At 42.1% G+C, this 24,215-nt stretch overlaps 1 protein-coding gene across 1 annotated transcript in view; it reads right to left on the bottom strand.

The window, feature by feature from the left end:
• LOC139450346 (proton channel OtopLc-like) overlaps positions 1–24,215 on the bottom strand; it is a 52,368-nt gene that overhangs the window by 9,558 nt on the left and 18,595 nt on the right. Inside the window, exons 2-3 of the mRNA XM_071232027.1 lie at positions 23,481–23,824; positions 485–632 (exon numbers count right to left, since the gene is read on the bottom strand). Of these exons, the coding sequence (XP_071088128.1) occupies positions 485–632; positions 23,481–23,824 (492 nt within the window). The remainder of the gene's footprint in view (positions 1–484; positions 633–23,480; positions 23,825–24,215) is intronic.

Raw genomic sequence — 24,215 nt, 5'->3', positions numbered from 1 at the left:
ACATATTTTAAATGCCTATCAAAGACTAATACAACATGTTGGCTACGAATATGAATACATATTCAAAATGCGTTTCAAAGACTTTAATACAACATTGTGGATACGAATATGAATACATATTCTAAATGCCTATCAAAGACTAATGATGGATACGAACATGAATACATATTCAAAATGTCTATCAGACTAATACAACATGTTGGATACGAATAAGAAATTCTAAATGCCTATCAAAGACTAATACAACATGTTGGATACGAATATGAATACATATTTAAAATGCCTATCAAAGACTTTAATACAACATTGTGGATACGAATATGAATACACATTCAAAATGCCTATTAAAGACTTTAATACAACTTGACGTTGCATTCTGGTTCCTGCTGAATCCTAAGATAAAACGCAATGTCATTGTCTCCTACACTTATATGAGAGATTCCTGTGTCACAGGGTCACCTTTCACACACGGTCTCCTACTTACATGAGAGGTTCCTGTATCACATGGTCATATGACGACCTACTGGCGTTCCCCCTCCGTTGTTTGTAAATGGGGGTGGGAGGAGGGGTGTCGGGGAGGAATGCATCTTCGGCTGTCGTGGGACTTGCCTCACTCCCATCTTGGCATATACCTGGAAATACAGATCGTGTTAAGTATCAGTCACTTGAACGTTACATACCAACATGAAATATTATTGGTTCATTCAAATAGGGGACACGGGGCTCAGTTATCGTGGTGCAACTCCCGGATTCGCCCGCTTGTTTGGTTTGTCTGTATAATACCTGTGCTCGTGGGTTTCTACGGCCTGCGTGGGTTTTCTATTACGACCAAACTGCCCTGTGGTCTTGTGGATAGAGTGTCTGCCCGGAGAAAGAAAGGTCGGTGGTTCGATCCCCGACGGCGTCATACCAATTGACGTTAAAAGATGGTACCTGTTGTTACCCTGCACTCGGCATTAGGGGGATACAACGGACGGATCAGCTCGGAGGCTGAGTGGAGTATTTATGTCAAACTGCGGCACGGTATCTCGGTGGACTAGCACGCATCTTGAACGCGTCGTTAAACCCCATTTCACCTATTACGACCAGTGTGTTTTGAAGGGATATATTCAGCTCAATCACCACTGATAAATAGTAAACGATTGTTCTGGATAACCATAAAAAGGTTCTTCCGTTTGAAATCTATTTACAGTCTAGGTCTAGTTGGTCATTTGTATCAAAAGTGTAATCTTTAACCGCTGAATTGACTTGCATAACAAACCCCTAGTCTACAGATGCAAAATGTAGGTTCTGAGTCACTTGAGTCGGACTTGCAGGGACAGCCTATTAGCCAGAGCCTTGTCCGCCTTTAAATGTGAACAGTGGAGTCTACCAATCAATCATTATTCATGGCACTGATGAGGCCAAAGGCCTATAGTACATAGTAACAAATTCATACTTTTTCTTAGTTTCATACTACAGTAAACTACGGTTATTACGAACTCCATGGGACCACTTATTTTAGTTCGTTATAACCGTAGTTCGTTATAAGCATATATACTGCATATATACAACACATGGACAGGACTACAAAATCAGTTCGTTATATCGGTCAGTTCGTTATAAGCGTGTTCGTTATAACCGTAGTATACTGTATGATAATTGAACAGATGAACTTCTCATAGTTTCTGTACAATGTCATTAATTTACAAAATTTGTCACCATTTGAGTTGTGGTAGAAAAAGTTATTTACTACTATAATACTGGACAGTATTAGTGGAGCCAGTAAGCGAATGACTATCGCTAGTCAGGTTTATTATTCCAGCTACATCACGGCGGAGGGGAATAATCGAATCCGGGCCAGACAAACCAGTGATTGAAAGCATGAGCAACGGTTCCTACAATCAGGGCTAGACTGACAAAGGTAACGCAATGTGACTAAACAGTCCTCATTATAGCGTGACAAGTGTGGGAGCCAGCACACGTAAACTACGCACGCATATACCACTATAGACTGGGGAAGTTCCCATGCTATTATAACAACATTTAAATAATGTCTCAAATAACAAAACAAAATTATCAAAAAGGGAAGGAAAATTAAAACTACAACATTTTTAAAAGAAAAGTGAAAAAATAGAGTTCTGTTTCAGAGGCTTTTATGCAACACATCGGGATCGAGTAAAAATTGTTCATTGGCTTATATATCGCATTTTTTTAATTCATATGGGAAACATGGACTGTTTCGAGACCAGTTTAACACATACACAAGTGACTCCTTCCGAAATAATTATATCTATATCCTATCTTTAAACCCACGCATCAAGACAGACACTGATTTACTTTAATTTAACGGCACTGTCGGTATTTTATCAAAAGTCGATTAAAGATTAAATGCGATTAAAAACAACTATCTTTGTGGGCGAGTTCGGGGAGTGCTCCTCAGATGAAACGCTTCCTGGCAGAGTAGAGCTGATCGTCCGTGCTCCTAATCTCTACAGTCACCCAGGCAGCAAACAACCTAATGAGACTGTCTTCAAATGCGATAAGGTCGAGGCAATAAAAGCCCAGATGTGTTAGCGTTACGCTTCAGAATTTGCTTGTCGGAATGACAACAGCGTCAGGAGTTAGAAATGTAATTGTGCTGTGTAGATGAAAAACACTCCCAGGTTGACACTGATTCGTAATAAAAACGATGGCGTTGTGTGGAGTTTGAAGTCAAATGACAAGATAGGTACTCGGGTAAGCAGCGATAGGGATTAAAAGAAAGCAAGGTTGTAAGTCGGCAAATTGTGTTTGTGAATTGTTGTATTCTTCTTAAGCAACAACATTTGTTACTTAACAGGCTGCTACTTCTACGTCCTCCACAACGACAACTGTCACTCCTGCGTTGACAGCCCTACAGTTGCGGAGAAACGGCTACGAAGGTGCAACATAGGCCACGATGGCTGAAGTACATACAGTCCACGAAGCGTGTCTGTGAGCACCGGCGAACATAAGGTAACCTGACTGACTGTGTTCAAGGTCCAATTATTACAGACCGCCATAACAAAGCTGTAATGCTCAATTTATACAAAATAACTACCTTATCATTCACTTTTGACTGCACCAAGTGAGTGAGTGAGTGAGTGAGTGTGATTTTACGCCGCGGGGGACACCAGAAATGGGCTTCACACATTGTACCCATGTCGGGAATCGAACCCGGGCTTCGGCGTGACGAGCGAACGCTTTAACCACTAGACTACCCGACCGCCCCTGCACCAAGTGAAGGGAAGTGGATGAATTCTAACGTCCAAGATTATTGCTGCTTGTACTAGTCCGGACTGATGCCGATTTATAGTGCTAGTCCACTGACATACCATGCCGCAGTTTAACATGAATACCCAACTCAGACACAGTATACTGACTCCGAGACTACCACTCCTTGTTTTAGCCCCTTAATGCAGAGCGCCAGGCAGAGTAACAACAAGTACCATCTTTTAACGTGTTTTGGTATGACGTGGCCAGGGATCGAACCGACTGGACAGTATGATTGATGACATTGTATGACATCTGGTGCGGTAAATATAAGTGTTTACTTGTTTACTAATCCAGTTTCACAAGTTTTGTGAAATAAATGTTTAAAACACAAAAATCGAATAGCTTAATCAAATCCATGTATACTTTTAGATATACTGACAATAGGAATGACGCACTTTGGATATAACGAACTATATTTAGTCGCTCCTAACATCAGGAGTTGGCTGTATCCTTGCGTCAAGGCTGTACTGAATGGTAAGTCTATTGGTGCATAATAATGCTACCCTTACAATAGTGAGTGAGTGAGTATGGTTTTACGCCGCTTTTAGCAATATTCCAGCAATATCACGGCGGGGGACACCAGAAATGGGCTTCACACATTGTACCCATGTCGGGAATCGAACCCGGGTCTTTGGCGTGACGAGCGAACGCTTTAACCACTAGGCTACCCGACCGCCCCTTATCCTTACAATAGGCAAGTCTAGATAGACGCACAGTACCTGTTCTTATTTATATACAAGAAATGATTTAAACTAATAATTATTGCCTTGGAGACTTGTGCAGGTCCAGCTACATGTCATTGTCCTGGCAGTTGATGGGACTACTAGGGGGCACGGATGGCCCAGTCGTCCAGGGCGCCGCAATTCGATGTACAGAGTTGCGTCCCTTGGGCACGCCAGAAACCTATGATTGTTGATTCGAATCCCGCTTCGCCCCGATTATGTTTCTAGGTTTGTCAGCGCCATACCCGCGCTCGTGGGTTTCATCGAAGTAGTAAACGTCTGAGACCTGCATCACTTCGGACTTTCCTCCCACATTAAGCTGACACGCCGTGATATAACTGGAATACTGTTAAAAGCGGCGTTAAACCCAACTCACTCACTCACTCACTCACTCGCTGATGGGACTACTAGAAAGTCCACCGCCACTTACTCTCCATAAACTCCTCTATTACAAATATACATTTACATTCTTTTCAATGTCCAGTTCTAGACGTGAACAGCTGAGGAGCGCTAGAATAACATATGCATATTTCCACAATCCTGGTATCCAAATTCAGGTCATATTATCCCATGATCGAAGAAACCTTTTATACTTTATATATAGTGTAACCATGTACCCATATTTTCAGTACCAATGAATAGCTGCAAGATTGTTGATGCAATGATCCCTCGCTCCCCTATGAATAGACATCCCTTGTAGAAAAGAACTACACTTACAGCTAGAAGATTCCCACGGGCTAGCTGGCTGTGCTACCATTGAAACACAAAGACATGTCAGATGTCATATTTTGACGAACGGGTGCCTGCACCCACTGAGCAGTCAAAGACGTTCCCGTCGCATCCTCAACAAAGACAAAGATGTGAACAGCCTGGTAGCTCCGGTTGTATACCATGTTATACAGGACTCCCCAATGGAACAAAAACTATATTTTGGTATTTTGATGTGTTTTAATACTTGGTTTGCAGGCCCACACACAAAGCTCATCATTTATTTCTTACAACGGCCGTTTATTCTTCTTGTCGAAACTCATGTATTTCCGTAATGAAAACTTATTTTATATTTTAAAAAATGTAAAAAATGAAGCGAAGTTTCACGTGTCACAAAAATCATTTTCATTTTTTTTTAACTTTACCAGGACATTTGTTATCAGATTTTTTTTAAGCCGTTAAGCAGGTGATTAAAAAGATGTCTAACCTTGCACATATGGAGCCAATATGAAACCCATTGGGTTGTGAAATTAATTTCCACCGTTTTCTTAACCGTGAGTGGTGCTTTCAATCAATTAATGACATTTTAGCCAACAAACTTTGAGCAGAAAGAAGTACTTCAACACTGCACTTAATTTGCTCATACGGCGAAAGCTATTATTACAGTCATCGTTAGTCTTCAGACGCCTACCTTTATACAACGGACATTACTTAATAACACTGAAGGGGTCGTGGTCGGCACAGGTACTACAGATATGTACCCAAGGTACGTTTCTTTATACAGAAAGGTACCATGGCCAAAACCAGATTAGGTACCTTAGGATGAGTCCATCCCGCCGCAGGCCGTATTGCGCAATGCGATTAACCGGTTTCTTGAATGCCAAACCGCGGTAAAATTTAAACATGGCAGCACGCTTTGTATAGTTTTCTCTCGGCATCTCCTTTCGAGAAACAGATCGATACTGTCATATTATTGGATGAGATCCATTCCAGTAGGCTATATACAAAAACGAGCAAACACAGTAACTTTACTCTAATATTCCACGATGCACAGCATTATCCTGCTTGCACTCGACATCAGGCGAACCAGAATAACATGAACCGGTTTCAGTTTGTGGTTTAGGAATATGGACTTGCCCGCCGTTTTGGGTACAGGGTACCTTTCTGTATTCTGATTTTGGCTAGGGTACATTTCTGTATACAGAAACGAACCTGGGGTACATATTTGTTGTACCTGTGCCGACAACGACCCCTTCAGCCTCAATGACAGCAATTCTTTGATCTGGACATCTGCAAAATTTCATTGAAACGGTAACGTCCGGTTTAAAGGAATTTGATATCCAGATTCATTGGTGAATGCCTTTCTAGAACCCAGATTCCGCAAACCAAACTTGGAGGAGTAATAGAAAAGTTTAATACATGCCTAATATATGTAAATGGCAAAAGTCGTAACTTTTTGGGAACTCAATATTACTTCAATGACCACGAGCGTGACAGCTGGTCCACACGTGCCTTGACTCGCAGTGTTCAGATAAGCTTCATGATGATCACAGTGGGTGGGTATTAGCCCCGTCTTAGCGCCCGAGACTGCGTCAACAAACCATCGCGGTCTGACAGCTGTGTTTGGCCGAATCGGCAAACATTACGCAAGGAGTTCCCACTGTAAAAAGGATTACGGGGCTTTGAACTCGCTTGGAGCTACCCGTGTTTACAAACTTCAGGTCTAACATCCCGCCGTCAGTTCGTCTATCTCCCGGGCCCTCGTAAATAAATTGAAAAAGGAGTCTAACTCAAGTCTAGAACGATTGGCAAGACAAAGGATTATTCTGGGCTCCATTTGGAATTTATATTTTTTTATTGTGTAGATATATATTTTTAATAAGTAATTTTATTTCTGGGACCAAATGTCAGTCTATCCATCAGTGTCTATGTCAGTGTATGTATAGCTCAGAACAGCTTGCTTCCGTGTTACTGTAGACTTGCACAATTCTCTAAGGTAATAATTATAAGCTTAAATCATATGTTCTAGATTATGTAAATAATAAGAACAAGTTGTAAGAGACTGTGATGTCCACACATCTAGACTTGCCTGTTAGGAGATAGAATTACTACACATCCATGGACTTTTCTTTCAGTGCAGCCTTGGAGCAAGGCTAGCGTTACTGGCTAGCCCTTAATGTGTTGAGGGTATTAGAAAGTCCCCAAGAACCCCCTAAATTAGTAACATGAACCCATGCCATTCTATATGAAGGTCATTTTATCAGAAATAAAACATGTAGAATAGGGCGAATTCCTAAAGCGTCAATTGTTAGTCAAGTAAAACGTTTGACAATGTTTCTTGTTGAAATGATCAAATTTTCTTTGGCAAATAAAATTTGCCTTAAAATTTAACAGTGTGGAAAAGGTTTGAAAATGTTGGTATTCACGTGTCTTGATGCTACGTACTTACTTTGTTATTACAAGTTTTCAGAAACTCTTGAAGCAGTATGATGATGCTGTAATTTGATATACAAACTAGCACCGTCATAAACATGCTAGTACTGATGACTTTTACTAAAACATGTTGGGCCTTGGAGGTGAAAGAGTTAGCTTTCGATGCGATGCGATAGACGTTAAAAGGGGGTACTTGTTGGTACCCTTTCTGGTGCTTGGCATAAAGGGGCTAAAACAAGGACTGGTTGGCTCGGAGTCAGTATGCTGTGTCTGAGTGGGGTATTCGTGTTAAACTGCGGCATGGTATCTCAGTGAGCCTGCACTATAAATCGGTATCAGTCCGGTCTAGTACACGCAGCCACACACACACACACACACACACACGCACGCACGCACGCACGCATGCACGCACACACACACACGTACATGCTCGTCGCTATATTAAGTGCAATAATCTTGTACGCGACGTTAAACTCCATTTCACCTCACCTTGAAGGTGAAATTGTTAGCTCGTGGTGCGAAAGATCCCCACATGGGTACAATATACTTCGTGTCCCTCGCCATGACACTGCTGCGATATTGCAGCGTGAAACCTCAAAACCCAAGCTACTCATTTGCATTGCAACTCGCATCATTATAAGGCTATAAGGAATATTTCGACATCTCCATGAAGAAATATTGGGCGGTCAGGTAGCCTAGTGGTTAAAGCGTTCGCTGGTCACGCCGAAGACCCGGGTTCGATTCCCGACATGGGTACAATATGTGAAGCCCATATTAGTGTCCCCCGCCGTGATACTGCTGGAATATTGCTAAAAGCGGCGTAAAACCATACCCACTCACTCCGTGAAGAAATGGAGTGTGAAACAGGTGACTGTGTTTTGTTCCTGGGCCCACTTGCACAAAGCGATCTTAGCGCTAAGACTATTGTAAGCCTATGCTAAAGTATGGGAGTTACGATCATCTTAGCGCTAAGATCGCTTTGTGCAAGTGAGTCCTGGTGGTTGCGATTTCATTTCTTGTAGACAATAAACAACTACCAGATGACAAAACCGACAAACACTTACTGGATTTGGGTCACTGATTTACGATAAGAAATCTAATCGCCATCTTAACCTTGTGGTCAAACTGAAATGCCGAATGGACAGCTCTTGAAGTTTAAATATCTGAATTGTTTGTTTTCAATGGTCAAGTTTAGCGTTAATGGCCAACTGTCGAAATAACTGTGTGTGCTTTGACTATAAATCTATCACGGACATTGTCCAGCTTCACTTGACCTCCGAGGGGCGACAGATGGGGGATTGAGTTCCCACTTAAAGAGGAAATTGAGACGAGTGAAATATCTAAGCGCCTCGTCAAGTGGCAATTCGGTGGTTAGCTTGACACTAAGACAGTACAAAGGTATTCTTTAAGGTGCTCTGAAATTAATAAATGTCAAATGTTTGAAGGTTTAAATTGCAACATTAATCTCCGATTTTATCTTCTATTTTACGTTATTTGTAAATAAATCTGTTGAAAAACAGCATAGGTAGGAACACAGTATGCGAGCGTGGTTCGATATAGCGTTCGACAGAACCTCGGACGGATTTTGACTTGCACAGGGGGGACACAGTAGGACTTCCACAGAAAACTGACAGATTACAACAGAAAACTACAATGGTCAAGGAATCGGTAACATAAATAATGATAACGTAACCAAAACTAAGAAACAGCATCATTAATCTGAGGGCATGCTCCCGAAAACATGGAAACAGCAGCACAAAAACACACAGACCGCAGCATTCAAAACTAGGCATACAAAATATCGCTGACCATTGATATTGATATTGATCCGTGATATTGCTGGAATGTTGCTAAAAGCGGCGTAAAACCATACACACTCACTCACTCACATGCATGACTTGATTTCATGAGTAACTGAAAAGCCGTTTTCACGTGCAAGTCATGGAAATTTCCAAGGGTTTCTTTGGCACGCTTATGACTCATATCGCTGTCACAAATCGGTCAGTTAATGAAGTGAATATTGGTCATACTAAGGTTCAATAATACTGTGAGAAACGACGCTAACGTTACACGTGAAGCAGGTGGTCCACAAGAACGGGCTGCCATTCCACAAGGTGTGAACCTCTGGCTTCTTGGTTCCATGGGCAGAAGTGGAGTCATTCAGGCCAATGCCGGACACATACAGTACTTGGCTTTACGACTGTCGTGCTTGAGCTAGTGACGTAACGGCATATGCAAATACTTATACGTTAACGTTTGCTGCACTCTGTTTCACAGCAAGTCTTGAAGAAGTCACGGAATGAATGTCTTGGAGGGAGTATAGTTCTTTTGCAGTTGGTTTGCGGTTATAGTAAATTCGACATTATGATAAGTTTAGCTTAATATTGAGGGTTGTAGGCTTCGACGTAATTTCAAAAAGTCGGTCAATTATTTCATTTTCAAAATGATCGTGGTGCATTAGTGTTGTCACATCAGCAAACCTTCCACTTAGTGCGTAGCTGTCGCCAAACGAGCGCCATGGGGACTTCGACACTAACCCTTTAAAGCGTCATTTTCTCATTATAGATTTTCAGTGGCGCTTCAAATAGCAGATATTTAATTAACTTGACGCCAATGTGCGTCTCATGGAGCACTGACTGTCATACTGGCGCCGTGATTCCACAGACAAAACATTAAGTGAGAGTTGAGTCGGTGCACAGTCGGTACAGGCCTCGACTGTACAACACAGGCTTGCCTCTGTGTCGTATAATGACATCTGGAGCCAAGGAGCCCGGTGGTCTAAAATAAAGAAGATGTTACTTGACATGTGTAGGATGTTAGCTGAACCAAGTCATGTATAAGACATTGTATGGTCCATGTCATGTGGATGATGTTGTATGAACCACGTGTAGGATGTTGTATGAACCATGACATGTGGATGATGTTGTATGAACCATGACATGTGGATGATGTTGTATGAACCATGACATGTGGAGGATGTTGTATGAACCATGACATGTGTAGGATGTTGTATGAACCATGACATGTGGATGATGTTGTATGAACCATGACATGTGGATGATGTTGTATGAACCATGACATGTGTAGGATGTTGTATGAACCATGATATGTGTAGGATGTTGTATGAACCATGACATGTGGATGATGTTGTATGAACCATGATATGTGTAGGATGTTGTATGAACCATGACATGTGTAGGATGTTGTATGAACCATGACATGTGTAGGATGTTGTATGAACCATGACATGTGTAGGATGTTGTATGAACCATGACATGTGTAGGATGTTGTATGAACCATGACATGTGTAGGATGTTGTATGAACCATGACATGTGTAGGATGTTGTATGAACCATGACATGTGTAGGATGTTGTATGAACCATGACATGTGTAGGATGTTGTATGAACCATGACATGTGGATGATGTTGTATGAACCATGACATGTGTAGGATGTTGTATGAACCATGACATGTGTAGGATGTTGTATGAACCATGATATGTGTAGGATGTTGTATAAACCATGACATGTGGATGATGTTGTATGAACCATGACATGTGTAGGATGTTGTATGAACCATGACATGTGGATGATGTTGTATGAACCATGACATGTGGATGATGTTGTATGAACCATGACATGTGGAGGATGTTGTATGAACCATGACATGTGGAGGATGTTGTATGAACCATGACATGTGTAGGATGTTGTATGAACCATGATATGTGTAGGATGTTGTATGAACCATGACATGTGGATGATGTTGTATGAACCATGATATGTGTAGGATGTTGTATGAACCATGACATGTGTAGGATGCTGTATGAACCATGACATGTGTAGGATGTTGTATAAACTATGACATGTGTAGGATGTTGTATGAACCATGACATGTGTAGGATGTTGTATGAACCATGACATGTGTAGGATGTTGTATGAACCATGACATGTGTAGGATGTTGTATGAACCATGACATGTGGAGGATGTTGTATGAACCATGACATGTGTAGGATGTTGTATGAACCATGACATGTGGATGAAGTTGTATGAACCATGAAATGCGGATGATGTTGTGTTTACCGTGACATGTGAACGATACTGTATAAACGTGCATGTGTTGTGTATGTGTGGATGTTAAGTTTCGCCATGGAAGGACTGTCGGTCTGTTCGGTTCCCCGGTATAATTATGTAATAAAAGGACATTGATCGGGGTCAAGACTAGCTCTGAAACGATGACGTCATATGTTTTGTAGCAGTAGAAGAAGGAGGAGAAGGACCAGCAGCAAAAGGATGAACAGTAGTAGTAGTGGTGGTAGGAGTAGCAGCAGTAGCAGAAGCAGTTTTAGCAGTAGTAGTAGAAGTAGTAGTAGCATCATTATTAGAAATAGTAGCAGCAGTAGTGGAAGCAGTAGTAACAGAAATAGTAGAAGTAGTAGTAGTAGCATTAGTAGTTGAAGTAGTAGTAGTAGTAGTAGTATAAGCTATAGTAGCAGTAGTTGTAGAAGCAGTAGCTGTAGTAGTAGTAGTAGTAGAATGTGCAGACCACTGCTCCCCCTCCCCTCACAAATGTGTTCAGTACTCTGTACATCTTGAGTAGATTATTTTTGTTTATCTTCCACCGTTTCATCGCAAACATCCGGATACGACATAGGTTAACCTTTACTTATCTTACAAACATCTCTATACTGAGCTGCTGGCGCGAACCATCATCATCCGTACTCCCGCGCTTACACATGATAAACAAGAGCCCTTGGGATGCAAGCTGCGGGCAGGTGGGGTGCGCCAAGGAGGACCTATACAGCGTTAATGTTCACGAATATAAGCAACGATGCTCAGATGCATTTTATGTTTTATCAAAGATTTTGTTTACAGCGTTCGTTGTTGACGAATGATATATGAAACGCAATAAGACACGCATGTGAGAGCTGGGACGGTTTGGGAGCCTAGTGGGTAAAGCGTTCTCTGTCACGCCAAAGACCGGGTTTGAATCCCCAAATGGGTACAATGTGTGAAGCCCATTTCTGGTGTCCCCCGCCGTGATATTGCTGGAATATTGCTAAATAAGGTGTAAAACCAAACTCACTCACTCACTGAGTGGAGGATAAGAATTTAACGCCCGTGAGGAATCATATTTTGGGATAATCTGGGATTCGAATCACGAATCCTCTGCTTGGGATTTGTGACGTCTTAGACTACATAGGTACGTGGGTAAAAATCTTAAAATAAATACGAATTTCTTTATAGTTTATATAAAGTTTGGTGAATGAGTGAGTAATCTTGGTTTGACGCCACTTGAACAGTATTTCAGTTATATCACGGCCGGTGAGCTTCATGTGCGAGGAAAGCCCGACGTGATGCAGGTCTGAGACGTTTACCACTTCGGTGAAACCGACGAGCACGGCTATGGTAAAAATAATATGAGAAACATAATCAGGGCTAAACTAGGTTTCGAACCCTCGACCACACATCTCTGCACAGCAAACAGTAGTAAACTGCAGCCCAGTTCATGTTCTGGTATAGCAGACGTAAAACTAGTTTAGTTAAATCAGCCTTGTATACAAACAGGGCAGTCTTCTAATCACCCTTGGCTCCGACCTTCTCCATTCTAGGTGCCAGACCTATCCCCCTTGACAGTAGGTAATATGTAGCAAAAGTTCACACTCAGGTCAGCTAGGACTAAAGGTAAGTAAAACCAAACTAAAATGCTTCTGGGACGGATACTTGACGTAAAATGGATCACCGTGTCCATCAAAAGGCCTACACAGACGGGCTATCAAGAATTGATAGATAGTCCGACTAAGCAGGTCTGAGCGGAGTTGATGAGACAGGTGGCTTTCTAACATTCACTCGTTCTATGTTTTCTTAAAGGAAACATAGGAGAAAAGTGCTTTACATGAGTGAGTGACTTTTTGGTTCTACGGTGTAGGCAGTAATATGCCAGTCCTATTTAGGCAGCAGGTTCTGAATATAACCTTCACTGGAGAACAAACTACCAATACTACCATCTTCTCACGTATGTGAATGTATCGTTGTGGAAAACGAAGAGTTCTTGAGGACAAAAGAAAGAGTACGTGTAGATGAGAGTCTGACCATTTAATACTGGTGGGGTGGGATCGGGGCAGGGGTGATGGGGCTGTGTCTGGATGGGGGTGGGTTTTATGACATCCCGTGATAAGTATTGTGGGTTTTTTTAATTTTTTTGTTTTGGGGTATTTGGTTTTTTTGCACTATCATATGTTTTACCTAACCTTATATCTTAACCGGAAATGATGATTAGAATTAACTGCTCCTGATGTCTCAGCATTGTCAGTTGACATTCATGCATCGTCGATGTCAGACATGTGTACGCCACTGTCAGTAAATCTTTCATCCAACGAAAGTAGTTGAAGCCTCTATCTAACAAGGGTTAGAAGTATGGCGAATTCAACGTATTTGTTCAATTTGTTCTGAAACAAGTTAGTTCTTGTGAAAAAGGCCAACATCCAACCCAGACCCTTTCGAAAGTATAATCCGAACAATTCCCAATACATATGTTTACAGGACGACTTGTACACATAAAAAAACACCCCAACAGCCAAACCCCGACCTCTTGCTGTGCAACCTGTCGTCAAAACCAAGACATCTTCTCACTTTTGAAACATGCGTGGATGGTAATTGTGGATGGTGCTGTAGGCATGTAGAGGGTGAGATCGCCAAGTTGGCAGAGACTATCACTTCAGTCTTGGCATTTTGTGAGACACATGATATTACACTTCCCCCATAATCTACATATCAAGACTTTTTCAACGTAAATGTCAGAGGGCGTGGCAGTCTGGTGTAGAAATATACTTGCATACACTGATATCAGGATTGTTGGCGAGTTGGCATGCTCTTTCTACCAAGATTTCAAACAACATCATACGACCCTTGCTAAAACGTTGCTTGATCAGTGTTGCATTTAAGGCCTCGGTAAAGCTTTCGAAACGTTTTATGGTAGACATGTGAGGGACTTTTAGAAATATGATGCATAAATGACAAAAATGATGTCCGATGCAATTCCCTATTTTGGCGTGTAGCATATTTTTCCGTGTTATTTTACTTGCCTTTACATGTGTTTGTGATTCATAAACAAATGTTCATGATATAGACGGAATCGGACATTTCTTATGATTTTGGTTTGTGTGTGTGAGTGAGATTGATTTTACGCCGCTTTTAGCAATATTCCAGCAATATCATTTCGGGGGACACCAGAAATGGGCTTCACACATTGTACCCATGTCGGGATTCGAACCCGGGTCTTCGGCGTGACGAGCGAACGCTTTAACCACTAGGCTACCCGACCGCCCCTTATGATTATGGAAATGGTCTTTTCTCTGTTATTTACCTTTATTTGAGTCACCGAAAAAATCCTGAATCCAGTGAAATGGATAACAACAATGTAACTGTTCGACTGGTATTTTATCATCGCCCTAACGAATTTTGAAATATATAACCAATCAACAACCTGACACTGACCTGCGATTGTACAGGCAACCACATGTTACTCATTGCATGGCTGCGTGGCAAGTGCCAATTTAGAAGAAAAACATTTACATCATGAAAATTAATTCCTTCCTCCTGGGAAACTAAACAATTATTATCCCCAAATGTCAAAAATAATATTTATCATGCTTATCGTCCCTGCTGAATCGTTTATCCGTACCCCGTTGGGTGTCTATTTTGTCTTACATCTGGAAAATGTTTGCCACAATATTGATGCTTTGAGCTAACACGTAGCTACTGGAGTACCATCTGTACTTTGACATTTGGTAGGATCTGCTGGTATTCGGCTTAATGCTTATCTTATGACGCATGGACATGGGTTCATGTATGTACCTTTGAGGGAGCACTCAACGTTCAGTGTATATAGATGCATGTGTAAACAAGTATGACTAGCTACAGGTGTCTTGAGAGCGCTATCTCGGACCGCCTCCGTGGTCTAGTGGTAGGGCGTCCGCGTCATACCAAAATTCGTTTAACTTAAAAGATGGCACTTGTTGTTACCCTGTCTGGCACTCGGCATTGGTGAGTGAGTGAGTATGGTTTTACGCCGCTTTTAGCAATATTCTAGCAATATCACGGCGAGGGACACCAGAAATGGGCTTCACACATTGTGCCCATGTGGGGAATCGAACCCGGGTTTTCGGCGTGACGAGCGAACGCTTTAACCACTAGTAGGCTACCCCGCCGCCCCCACTCGTTATTAAGGGGCTACAGCAAGGAGTCAGTATACTGTGTCTGAGTTGGGTATGCATGTTACACTGCGGCATGGTATCACAGAGTGCTAGCACTATACAACCGGCATCAGTCCGGACTAGCACAATCAGCTACACACTACACACACACACACACACACACACACACACACACACACACACACACACACACACACACACACACACACACACACACACGTGCAAGCACGTCGCTATACAAGTGCAGTAATCTTGGACACGACGTTTCACCTCACCTCACCTCACCTCACATCACATCACATCACATCACATCACATCACATCACATCACATCACATCACATCACCTCACCTCACCTCACCTCACCTCACCTCACCTCACCTCACCTCACCTCACCTCAAATCACCTCAAATCACCTCAAATCACATCACATCACCTATGAGCGCTATCTCAGTTTTCATGTAAATGAATCAGTATCATTGTACGCCGCTTCTAGCAATATTCAGAAATATCGATTTCAGAATGAAGAGTATTGTTTGTTTGTAAGAATGGACTCCACTGAACCATCTCGAGAATCGAACCCGAATGACCTTCTCGAGATACCAACCGCAGCTACTGCATCTTATAAAACGTTGTGAAGATATATTTTTATCAATGATTGGCATTAGCTAGCTTTAAGTTCCTGATATTTTTGCAGGAAACGTCAGGTGTGGTCATAAATTGAGTATGACGTACACCTGTCTGCCCGAACTTATCAACTAATTTAAAAGTTGATCTGATTAAATGATGCTTTTCCTCTATTTATTTCTTCTTCATTAAAGAACGCTATGTAACCAAGGAAGGAATACAACCCGTGTCTTTGCCGCGACGGAGTGATTCTTGGACGATTACGCAACCTCATTACTCCTCAGCGACTATAACATCAATACAACATAAGCGTGGTCAATCATCTGGTTTTGATTACTCGATGTCACACCCGGGCCCACTTGCACAAAGCGATCTTAGCGCTAAGATGATTGTAACTCCCATACTTTAACATAGGCTTAAGATAATCTTAGCGCTAAGATGATTGTAACTCCCATACTTAAGCATAGGCTTAAAATAATCTTAGCGCTAAGATCGCTTTGTGCACGTGGCCCCTGTCAGGTTCTGTCCTAAAACACTTCCCAATACGTGTCTTTAATACGGGCCCAGTCGTCTAAGGCGGCGCGATTCGCTGTACAGAGTTGCGTCCCTTGGGGACACCAGAAACCTATGATTGTGGGTTCTAATCCCGGTTCGCCCCGATTATGTTTCAAGGTTTTTCAGCACCATACCCGTACTCGTGGGTTTCACCGAAGTGGTAAACGTCTGAGACCTGCATCACTTCGGGCTTTCCTCCCACTTTAAGCTGACACGCCGCGATATTACTGGAATTCTGTTGAAAGCGGCGTTAAACACAACTCAATCACTCACTTAATACAGTCAGAATGAGGATCAGGTGGCCACAACGACTGTTTGAGTTATTCAGAAATAGTCAAGCATGACTGCGGTGTTTCACAAGGGGGAAGAGTTATTTTTCTTATAATAATTTTTACTACAGAGACCATAAAAAGATTGTTTCATGGTCTCTGCCTTGAGTAAACCATTGACATTTAGCATTCACGGAGGTTTTTTGTATTCTTTTTTTCTAAAAAGGTAACCTGGCACTTTAATGTTGTTCTTCGTGTCTCATCTCATGCAATCTCCCCAAAAATGTCGGGACATTAAAAATGAAACTCGCCGAGGTGACTAGTCTTCGTCACAATCTATCATCTATAATGAGCCTTGGTGAAACACTAACGAGTTGTTTAGAAACATGTTATCTCCGTATATATTGTCCGTGTGCATAGTGGCTGACAAACACATCTGCCGGGGAAGTCGGTCCATGTCAAATAATGTGATATATGGCTCCGCGCATGTGCAGTCACGCGGACACGAATGATGAATGGCCTTGCGCATGTGCACTGACCCGGCACTAGGATGAGAATGACTTCAAGATGTCACTTGAATGACAATATGAGATTTGGAATCCGTTCGTGACCACAGCTCGTGTGAAATTACAACAAAATATTAAACTGCAGTTTGGGTGGCCGTGGATTTATTGCAGTGGGTATTGTCACCCGAAAGGCTCAGTTTGTTTGATTTCGTGACACTGTCAATATCAATTTCATCGAGTTTACAATTGTCACTGTCTCTCACAAACACTGAGAGGCTACACAAAGCCATGACCTTGCCATTACCCGACCACTGAAATCAGATTGTTACTCAAATGGGAAACTGTGGCCGAAATAGCGGTCAAACAGACATGTCAACTTTACAGTAAACTACGGTTATAATGAACACGCTTATAACGAACTGACGGATATAACGAACTTACTTTTTTGGTCCCGACTATTTGCTGTTGTTATACTGTATATATGCTTATAACGAACTACAGTTATAACGAACTAAAATTAGTAGTCCCTTTGAGTTCGTTATAACCGTAGTTTACTGTATGTATAATCACAACACGTCATTAGTTCACAATCAACATCTACCCGAGGGAAGGGTGATGGAGATTGGACATTAGATAGCCATTTGAGTCCCTTGCCTCAAAAGTTGATTCTCACTTGCACAGTAAATTTCACAATTATCCGTACGTCATAATATTTGTGTTACTTTATGACCAGACAATACAGTGATTGATATCATGAGCATCGATATACGCAAATGAGGTACGATGACATGCATCCTGTCAGCGAGCCTGACCACCGATCCCGCTAGTCACCTCCGACGACGAATCTGGATCTTGACGGATCCCTGATGCAGATGACTTTGATGGAATATGCCTCTTTTCACCCATCAGGTACCCGGTATAATGAAATATGCCTCTTTTCACCCAGCAGGTACCTGGTATAATGAAATATGCCTCTTTTCACCCAGCAAGTATCCGGTATAATGAAATATGCCTCTTTTCACCCAGCAAGTATCCGGTATAATGAAATATGCCTCTTTTGACAAGCAGGTATCCGATGTAAGCCTCTCTTCACCCAGCAGGTATCCGGTATAATGAAATATGCCTCTTTTCACCCAGCAGGTACCCGGTATAATGAAATATGCCTCTTTTCACCCATCAGGTATCCGGTATAATGAAATATGCCTCTTTTCACCAAGCAGGTACCTGGTATAATGAAATATGCCTCTTTTCACCCAGCAGGTACCTGGTATAATGAAATATGCCTCTTTTCACCCAGCAGGTACCCGGTATAATGAAATATGCCTCTTTTCACCCAGCAAGTACCCAGTATAATGAAATATGCCTCTTTTCACCCAGCAAGTATCCGATATAATGAAATATGCCTCTTTTCACCCATCAGGTACCTGGTATAATGAAATATGCCTCTTTTCACCCAGCAAGTACCCAGTATAATGAAATATGCCTCTTTTCACCCAGCAGGTACCCGATATAATGAAATATGCCTCTTTTCACCCAGCAGGTACCCAGTATAATGAAATATGCCTCTTTTCACCCAGCAGGTATCCGATATAATGAAATATGCCTCTTTTCACCCGGCAGGTATCCGGTATAATGAAATTTGCTTCTTTTGACCCAGGAGGTACCTGGTATAATGAAATATGCCTCTTTTCACCCAGCAGGAACCCGGCATAATGGAATATGCCTCTTTTCACCCAGCAGGTATCCGGTATAATGGAATATGCCTCTTTTCACCCAGCAAGTACCCGGTATAATGAAATATGCCTCTCTTCACCCAGCAGGTATACGGTATAATGAAATATGCCTCTTTTCACAAGCAGGTATCCGATGTAAGCCTCTCTTCACCCAGCAGGTATCCGGTATAATGAAATATGCCTCTTTTTACCCAGCAAGTACCCGGTATAATGGAATATGCCTCTTCTCACCCAGCAGGTACCCGGAATAATGAGATTATTAATGTGACTGTTTGGGTAGCTTGGGTATACTCCCAAGAGTGCTGAGAATAAAAATCGAGTGAACGATGGTCCAATGATCAGGATGATAATGGTTTGAACATACATGGGTAGGGAGTTCAAGACTATATATAAAGCTTTACTATTGGCTGGAAGGGTTCTTATTGTTTCATCCCAGTTGCAAATCTTGATGGTCATTGTAAAACACACAACACGTTAATGCGAACAATCATCTCGATATGTCGTTTACGACGATGTAACCATGTAGCGTACATCAAGTTGAAACTCAAGTGGGTGGCCCTTTCGGCTGAGGAGCCGCGGTGCAGAGTTGCGTCCCTTGGACACACCAGAAACATATCATCGTCGGTTCGAATCCCGATCCGCCCGAATTATGTTTCTAGGTTTGTCAGCACCATACCCGTGGGTTACACGGAAGTGTTAAACGTCTGAGACCTGCATCACTTCGGGCTTCCCTCCTACTTTACGCCGACACGCCGTGACGTAACTAGAATACTGATCAAAGCGGCGGTAAACCCAACTCACTCACTCAAATGAACAACGTCGCCATGTAGCTAAAACACGCTTCAAAGCGGAGTACACCCAACTCACTCACCACAGACAATACAGCTGTTCATTTTGGCATCGAATGACACATTTGTGAAATACCTCCTCGCCGAGTTATAAGCTGAAGAATCATCGCGAACAATGCCAGACGATACTAAATAGCTGAGTGAGTAGATCTCCACGCTCGCCCCGTCATCACGTCTACATGGCTTGTAACACCAGCATGAATACAATACCTCACATACACGACAAAGAGACGTATCATCTCAGAAATCAGATACTTCTATCCGTTGCGAACATTTTTGGAAAATTCTGAAGATGTGGGTGCCTATAGATACACAGGGATGACCATGCTACACGTCCCAAACAGGATCGGGTCACCCGAAATTGCTAAGGCAGAAAGCAGGCAAAATCTTGTTTGACTTAAACCCTCAAAACTTCTCTGCTAAGATACGTCGCTTTAGGCGTACCAGGGGTCCGGTCTACAAAGCGATCTTAGTGCTATGATTGTCGTAAGCCAATGTTAGAGTATGGGAGTTAAGATCGATTTGTGGAACGGGGCCCAGGTTCGAATGATCGTTTGTTCCAATACCAATTCAACTTGATTATAAGCCTTGGCTTCTCAGCAGCATACCCATACCCAAGAACTGCATCTCTTTGAGTATTACCTTGTTTGTTTGTTGTTTAACGCCGCACTCAGCAATATTCCAGCTATATGACGGCAGGTCCGTAAAAATCGAGTCGGAACAAAACAATCCAGTGATTATCGATCATGCAATTGGGATAGATGACATGCATCAACCAAGCGAACCTGACCACCCGATCCCGTTAGGCGCCTCTTACGACAAGCATCGTCGCCTTTTACGGCAAGCATGGATTGCCGAAGACCTATTCTACCCCGGATCGATACACTCCGAGTTTAAAATGACTTACAGTTTAAAACGTGTATCTCAGTTAATCTAGCAGATATTATTCCCTCTGATCCCTGGAGTAATTCAGACAATTTACCCAAGCTTAATCCGACTCGATCTCAACCAGGGCATGCCAGAGCACCATTTACATAGCTGCGTATTGTAGAGAGCTCCTCAATTTCTTTATGTAGCGATTCGGAAACCTAGCCCAAACTGGTTTAACGTAATCCGTAATGATAGGTGTATGTCATCCACATGAGCCTTATATGAGGAGTACTCATGTAGGTCAATCGGAATGTACCAGGATGACCTGGTAGAGGGAGCTCCGAGGTAACCTTGATGGTCACAGCCAGAGAAACGGTTGTCAAGGACAACGGCTAGGGTTACAGGTAACAATTATAATGTTACAGAAATCAAGGCCGACAATTATTTTTATGGTTGTTGCAGGTATTGATAATAACAGTTACAGATCTCACTTTTGACTGCTTCTGTTACAGCTATCTAAAGCCGCTTCTGTTATTGTAACACATATCAGTGTCAACCGTTATAGTTACAGCTATCAAAACCAAACGTTACAACGACGGTTGTTGGTATTACAGCTATCACTGCCAACAACCACTGTTACAGACATGGACACCAGCAGTTGATGTTACAGCTGTCACAGCTACTACTGTCACTGTCAAAGGCTACTGGGACAGTAGTTCCTATTGATAGTCTGTCTGACAGACCCCGATACAAATATATCAAATATAGCCTATGCAAGTCTATAATGTTTGGCGAGTCTAGATTACTGCAGTACAGTAAACTACGGTTATAACGAACACGCTTATAACGAACTGGTGGATATAACGAACTTACTTTTTAGTCCTGACTATGTGCTGTAGTTATGCTGTATATATGCTTATAACGAACTACAGTTATAACGAACTACAATAGTAGTCCCTTTGAGTTCGTTATAACCGTAGTTAACTGTATCAGAATATGAAGTGAGTTGCTGGGTTCCTTTTTATTATATTTTTATTGAAATAATTTTACAACTTTTTGTCTGTACGATATGTTCATTTCAGAGACAAGATGTTAGTCTCCTCCTATTGACACCAACACCTACTGATTCCACTATAATCATCATCATCATCATCATCATCATCATCATCATCTACTGTTGCGGTAGCCGCCAAGATGTTACACAATTTTCGTTGGATTTGTCACCAAATATAGCTGCGCAAATCAAATGCTCACATACGGAGTTGAAGATGAATATCACTTCGTATTGATCTGTAAATATTTTATTGAACTACGTAAAGTTTCTTTGCCAGAATTGCATTGGGAATTTCCATCTATAAATAAATTTAAAACATTGTTGTGTACAACTCAGGATGATTCACTAAAACGTCTGCAATATTATGTATATTATGCATACAAAAATGACATGACGTTGTAAAATCCATGTAATATGTTTCACATTGTACTGTTGGCATTGCATTTCTTGTATATGGGCCAAAGGCTTGGACACAAATATACTTATTTTAAATTTAAGTTCAACCTGATGAAAACCAAATACCAAAAAGCAAATACATACTTTATAACCAGCATACTGTATGAGTGAGTGAGTTGGGTTTAACACCGCCTTTTAACAATCCAGTTATATCGCGGCGTGTTAGCTTAATGTGGGAGGAAAGCCCGATGTGATGCAGGTCTCAGACGTTTACCACGTGGGTGAAACCCACAAGCACTGGTATGGTGCTGACAAACCTAGAAACATAATCGGGGAGAACCGGGATTCGAACCCACAACCATAGGTTGCTGGTGTGCCCAAGGGGCGCAACTCTGCACAGCGAATCACGGCGCCTTAGACGACTGGGCCACCCGTGCCCCCATTACTGTATGATACATCTGACCAATTTGAAATTAAGAAGGAAGCAGTATGTCCATGTTAAATTGTATTCCCTCTCTGCTGTCTCTGTCACTGCCTACCAGATGCATTAATATACTACCTCTTATCCCAACCTGCACGTTATAGATTCATGGCAATAAACTATACATAACATTGCACAATATATAATGAATATAAACAATGTTCGAGTAATTATTGATGAATATTTGCAGGAAATGTATGTCACTGAAATCAATATTGTTAACTATTTTAATTTACGAAATGCTTGATAAGTATACAAGTGATCAACACGAACAAGATTTTGTTTGTTGTTTAATGCCGCACTCAGCAATATTCGGCTGTCTGTAAATAATCGAGCCTGGACCACACAATCCAGTGACTGACATCATGAGCATCGCTCAACGCAATTTGGATACGATGTCATGCATAAACCAGGTCTGTGAGCCTAACCACCTGATCCCGTTCGTCGCCTTTTACGACAAGCATAGTCGCCTTTTATGGCAATCATGGGTTGCTGAAGACCTGTTTTACTGTGGATCTTCTCGTGACACACGAACAAAAGCACTGCTTCATGTGTGTACCTCATATTAATCACATGAGACATTCTCCTGAAATGAATACCATTCAAATGAGCGTAAGTACTGTTTGATATACTCTGTTTTGCATATTTGCATGAAATGTACATCACCACAGAAAATTTTACTCCGTAACTTGAGGCATAGGGGCAATAATGAATATGAGGTATGACGCACATGATATTGATTGCATGTCACTGTAATGAACACAATATACCCACAAGACATCTACTCACCTGAATCCCCATTAGGTAGCGAGTGGGAGAAGCTAGGTGCCTCGCTTGCCATGTTCACAGTGATGCCTTGTCTCTCCTCTCTCATAATGTTGATCCTGCGGGGCAGGTTGGGCTGGAGGTTATTGACAAAGGGAGCATGGTAGGTCCTCCCTACCTCGCCACTCGACCGTGAATCTGCTCCTAATGTACCCCCATTGCTCATCGTAGCGTAATAGGGGACAGGGCGGCGGGGGCAGGGGCGATCCAGAGAGTTCTCCCCGGGGGTGGAGCTTTTGGCTGAGTATCTCTCCAGAGACTCCGAACCCGATTGTCCACTACTGTGCTGGCGGCCTACGGGCACCCAACTGGAAAGAAAATACACGAGTGTTCATTTTATGATTGTTGGGTGTGATAGTGGGTGCTTTAGGGGTAGGTGGGCTAAGTGATTGGAAGGTAGTGTTGGTATTTCCTATTTACACTGCCTCCTAAAAGGAATAAATGTGAACAAAAACACTGCTTGTAATTGGCGGTGGCTATTTATTGGGAGACTAGGGTGTCGTTTGGCAGGAATACTGCACTGCGCCGTTAGAAAACAAACAAACATTTACCTTTTACCAAAATGGGAGAATGGTGGGGGGTACCGGTAAAACAAGACATATTTATCAAGTTCGCGAAAACCTGGTGTCAATATCGGATTTCAGTGATGCATTAATATAATTTTCACCACTATTTTGCTTTTTACGCCCAATGGAGTCT

This window comes from Haliotis cracherodii, unplaced genomic scaffold, assembly GCF_022045235.1.
Source record: "Haliotis cracherodii isolate W230 unplaced genomic scaffold, xgHalCrac1.p SCAF_8, whole genome shotgun sequence".
Taxonomy (NCBI): domain Eukaryota; kingdom Metazoa; phylum Mollusca; class Gastropoda; order Lepetellida; family Haliotidae; genus Haliotis; species Haliotis cracherodii.
The sequence above is the reverse complement of the archived record's forward strand: the minus strand, read 5'-3'. Positions and strand labels throughout refer to the sequence as shown.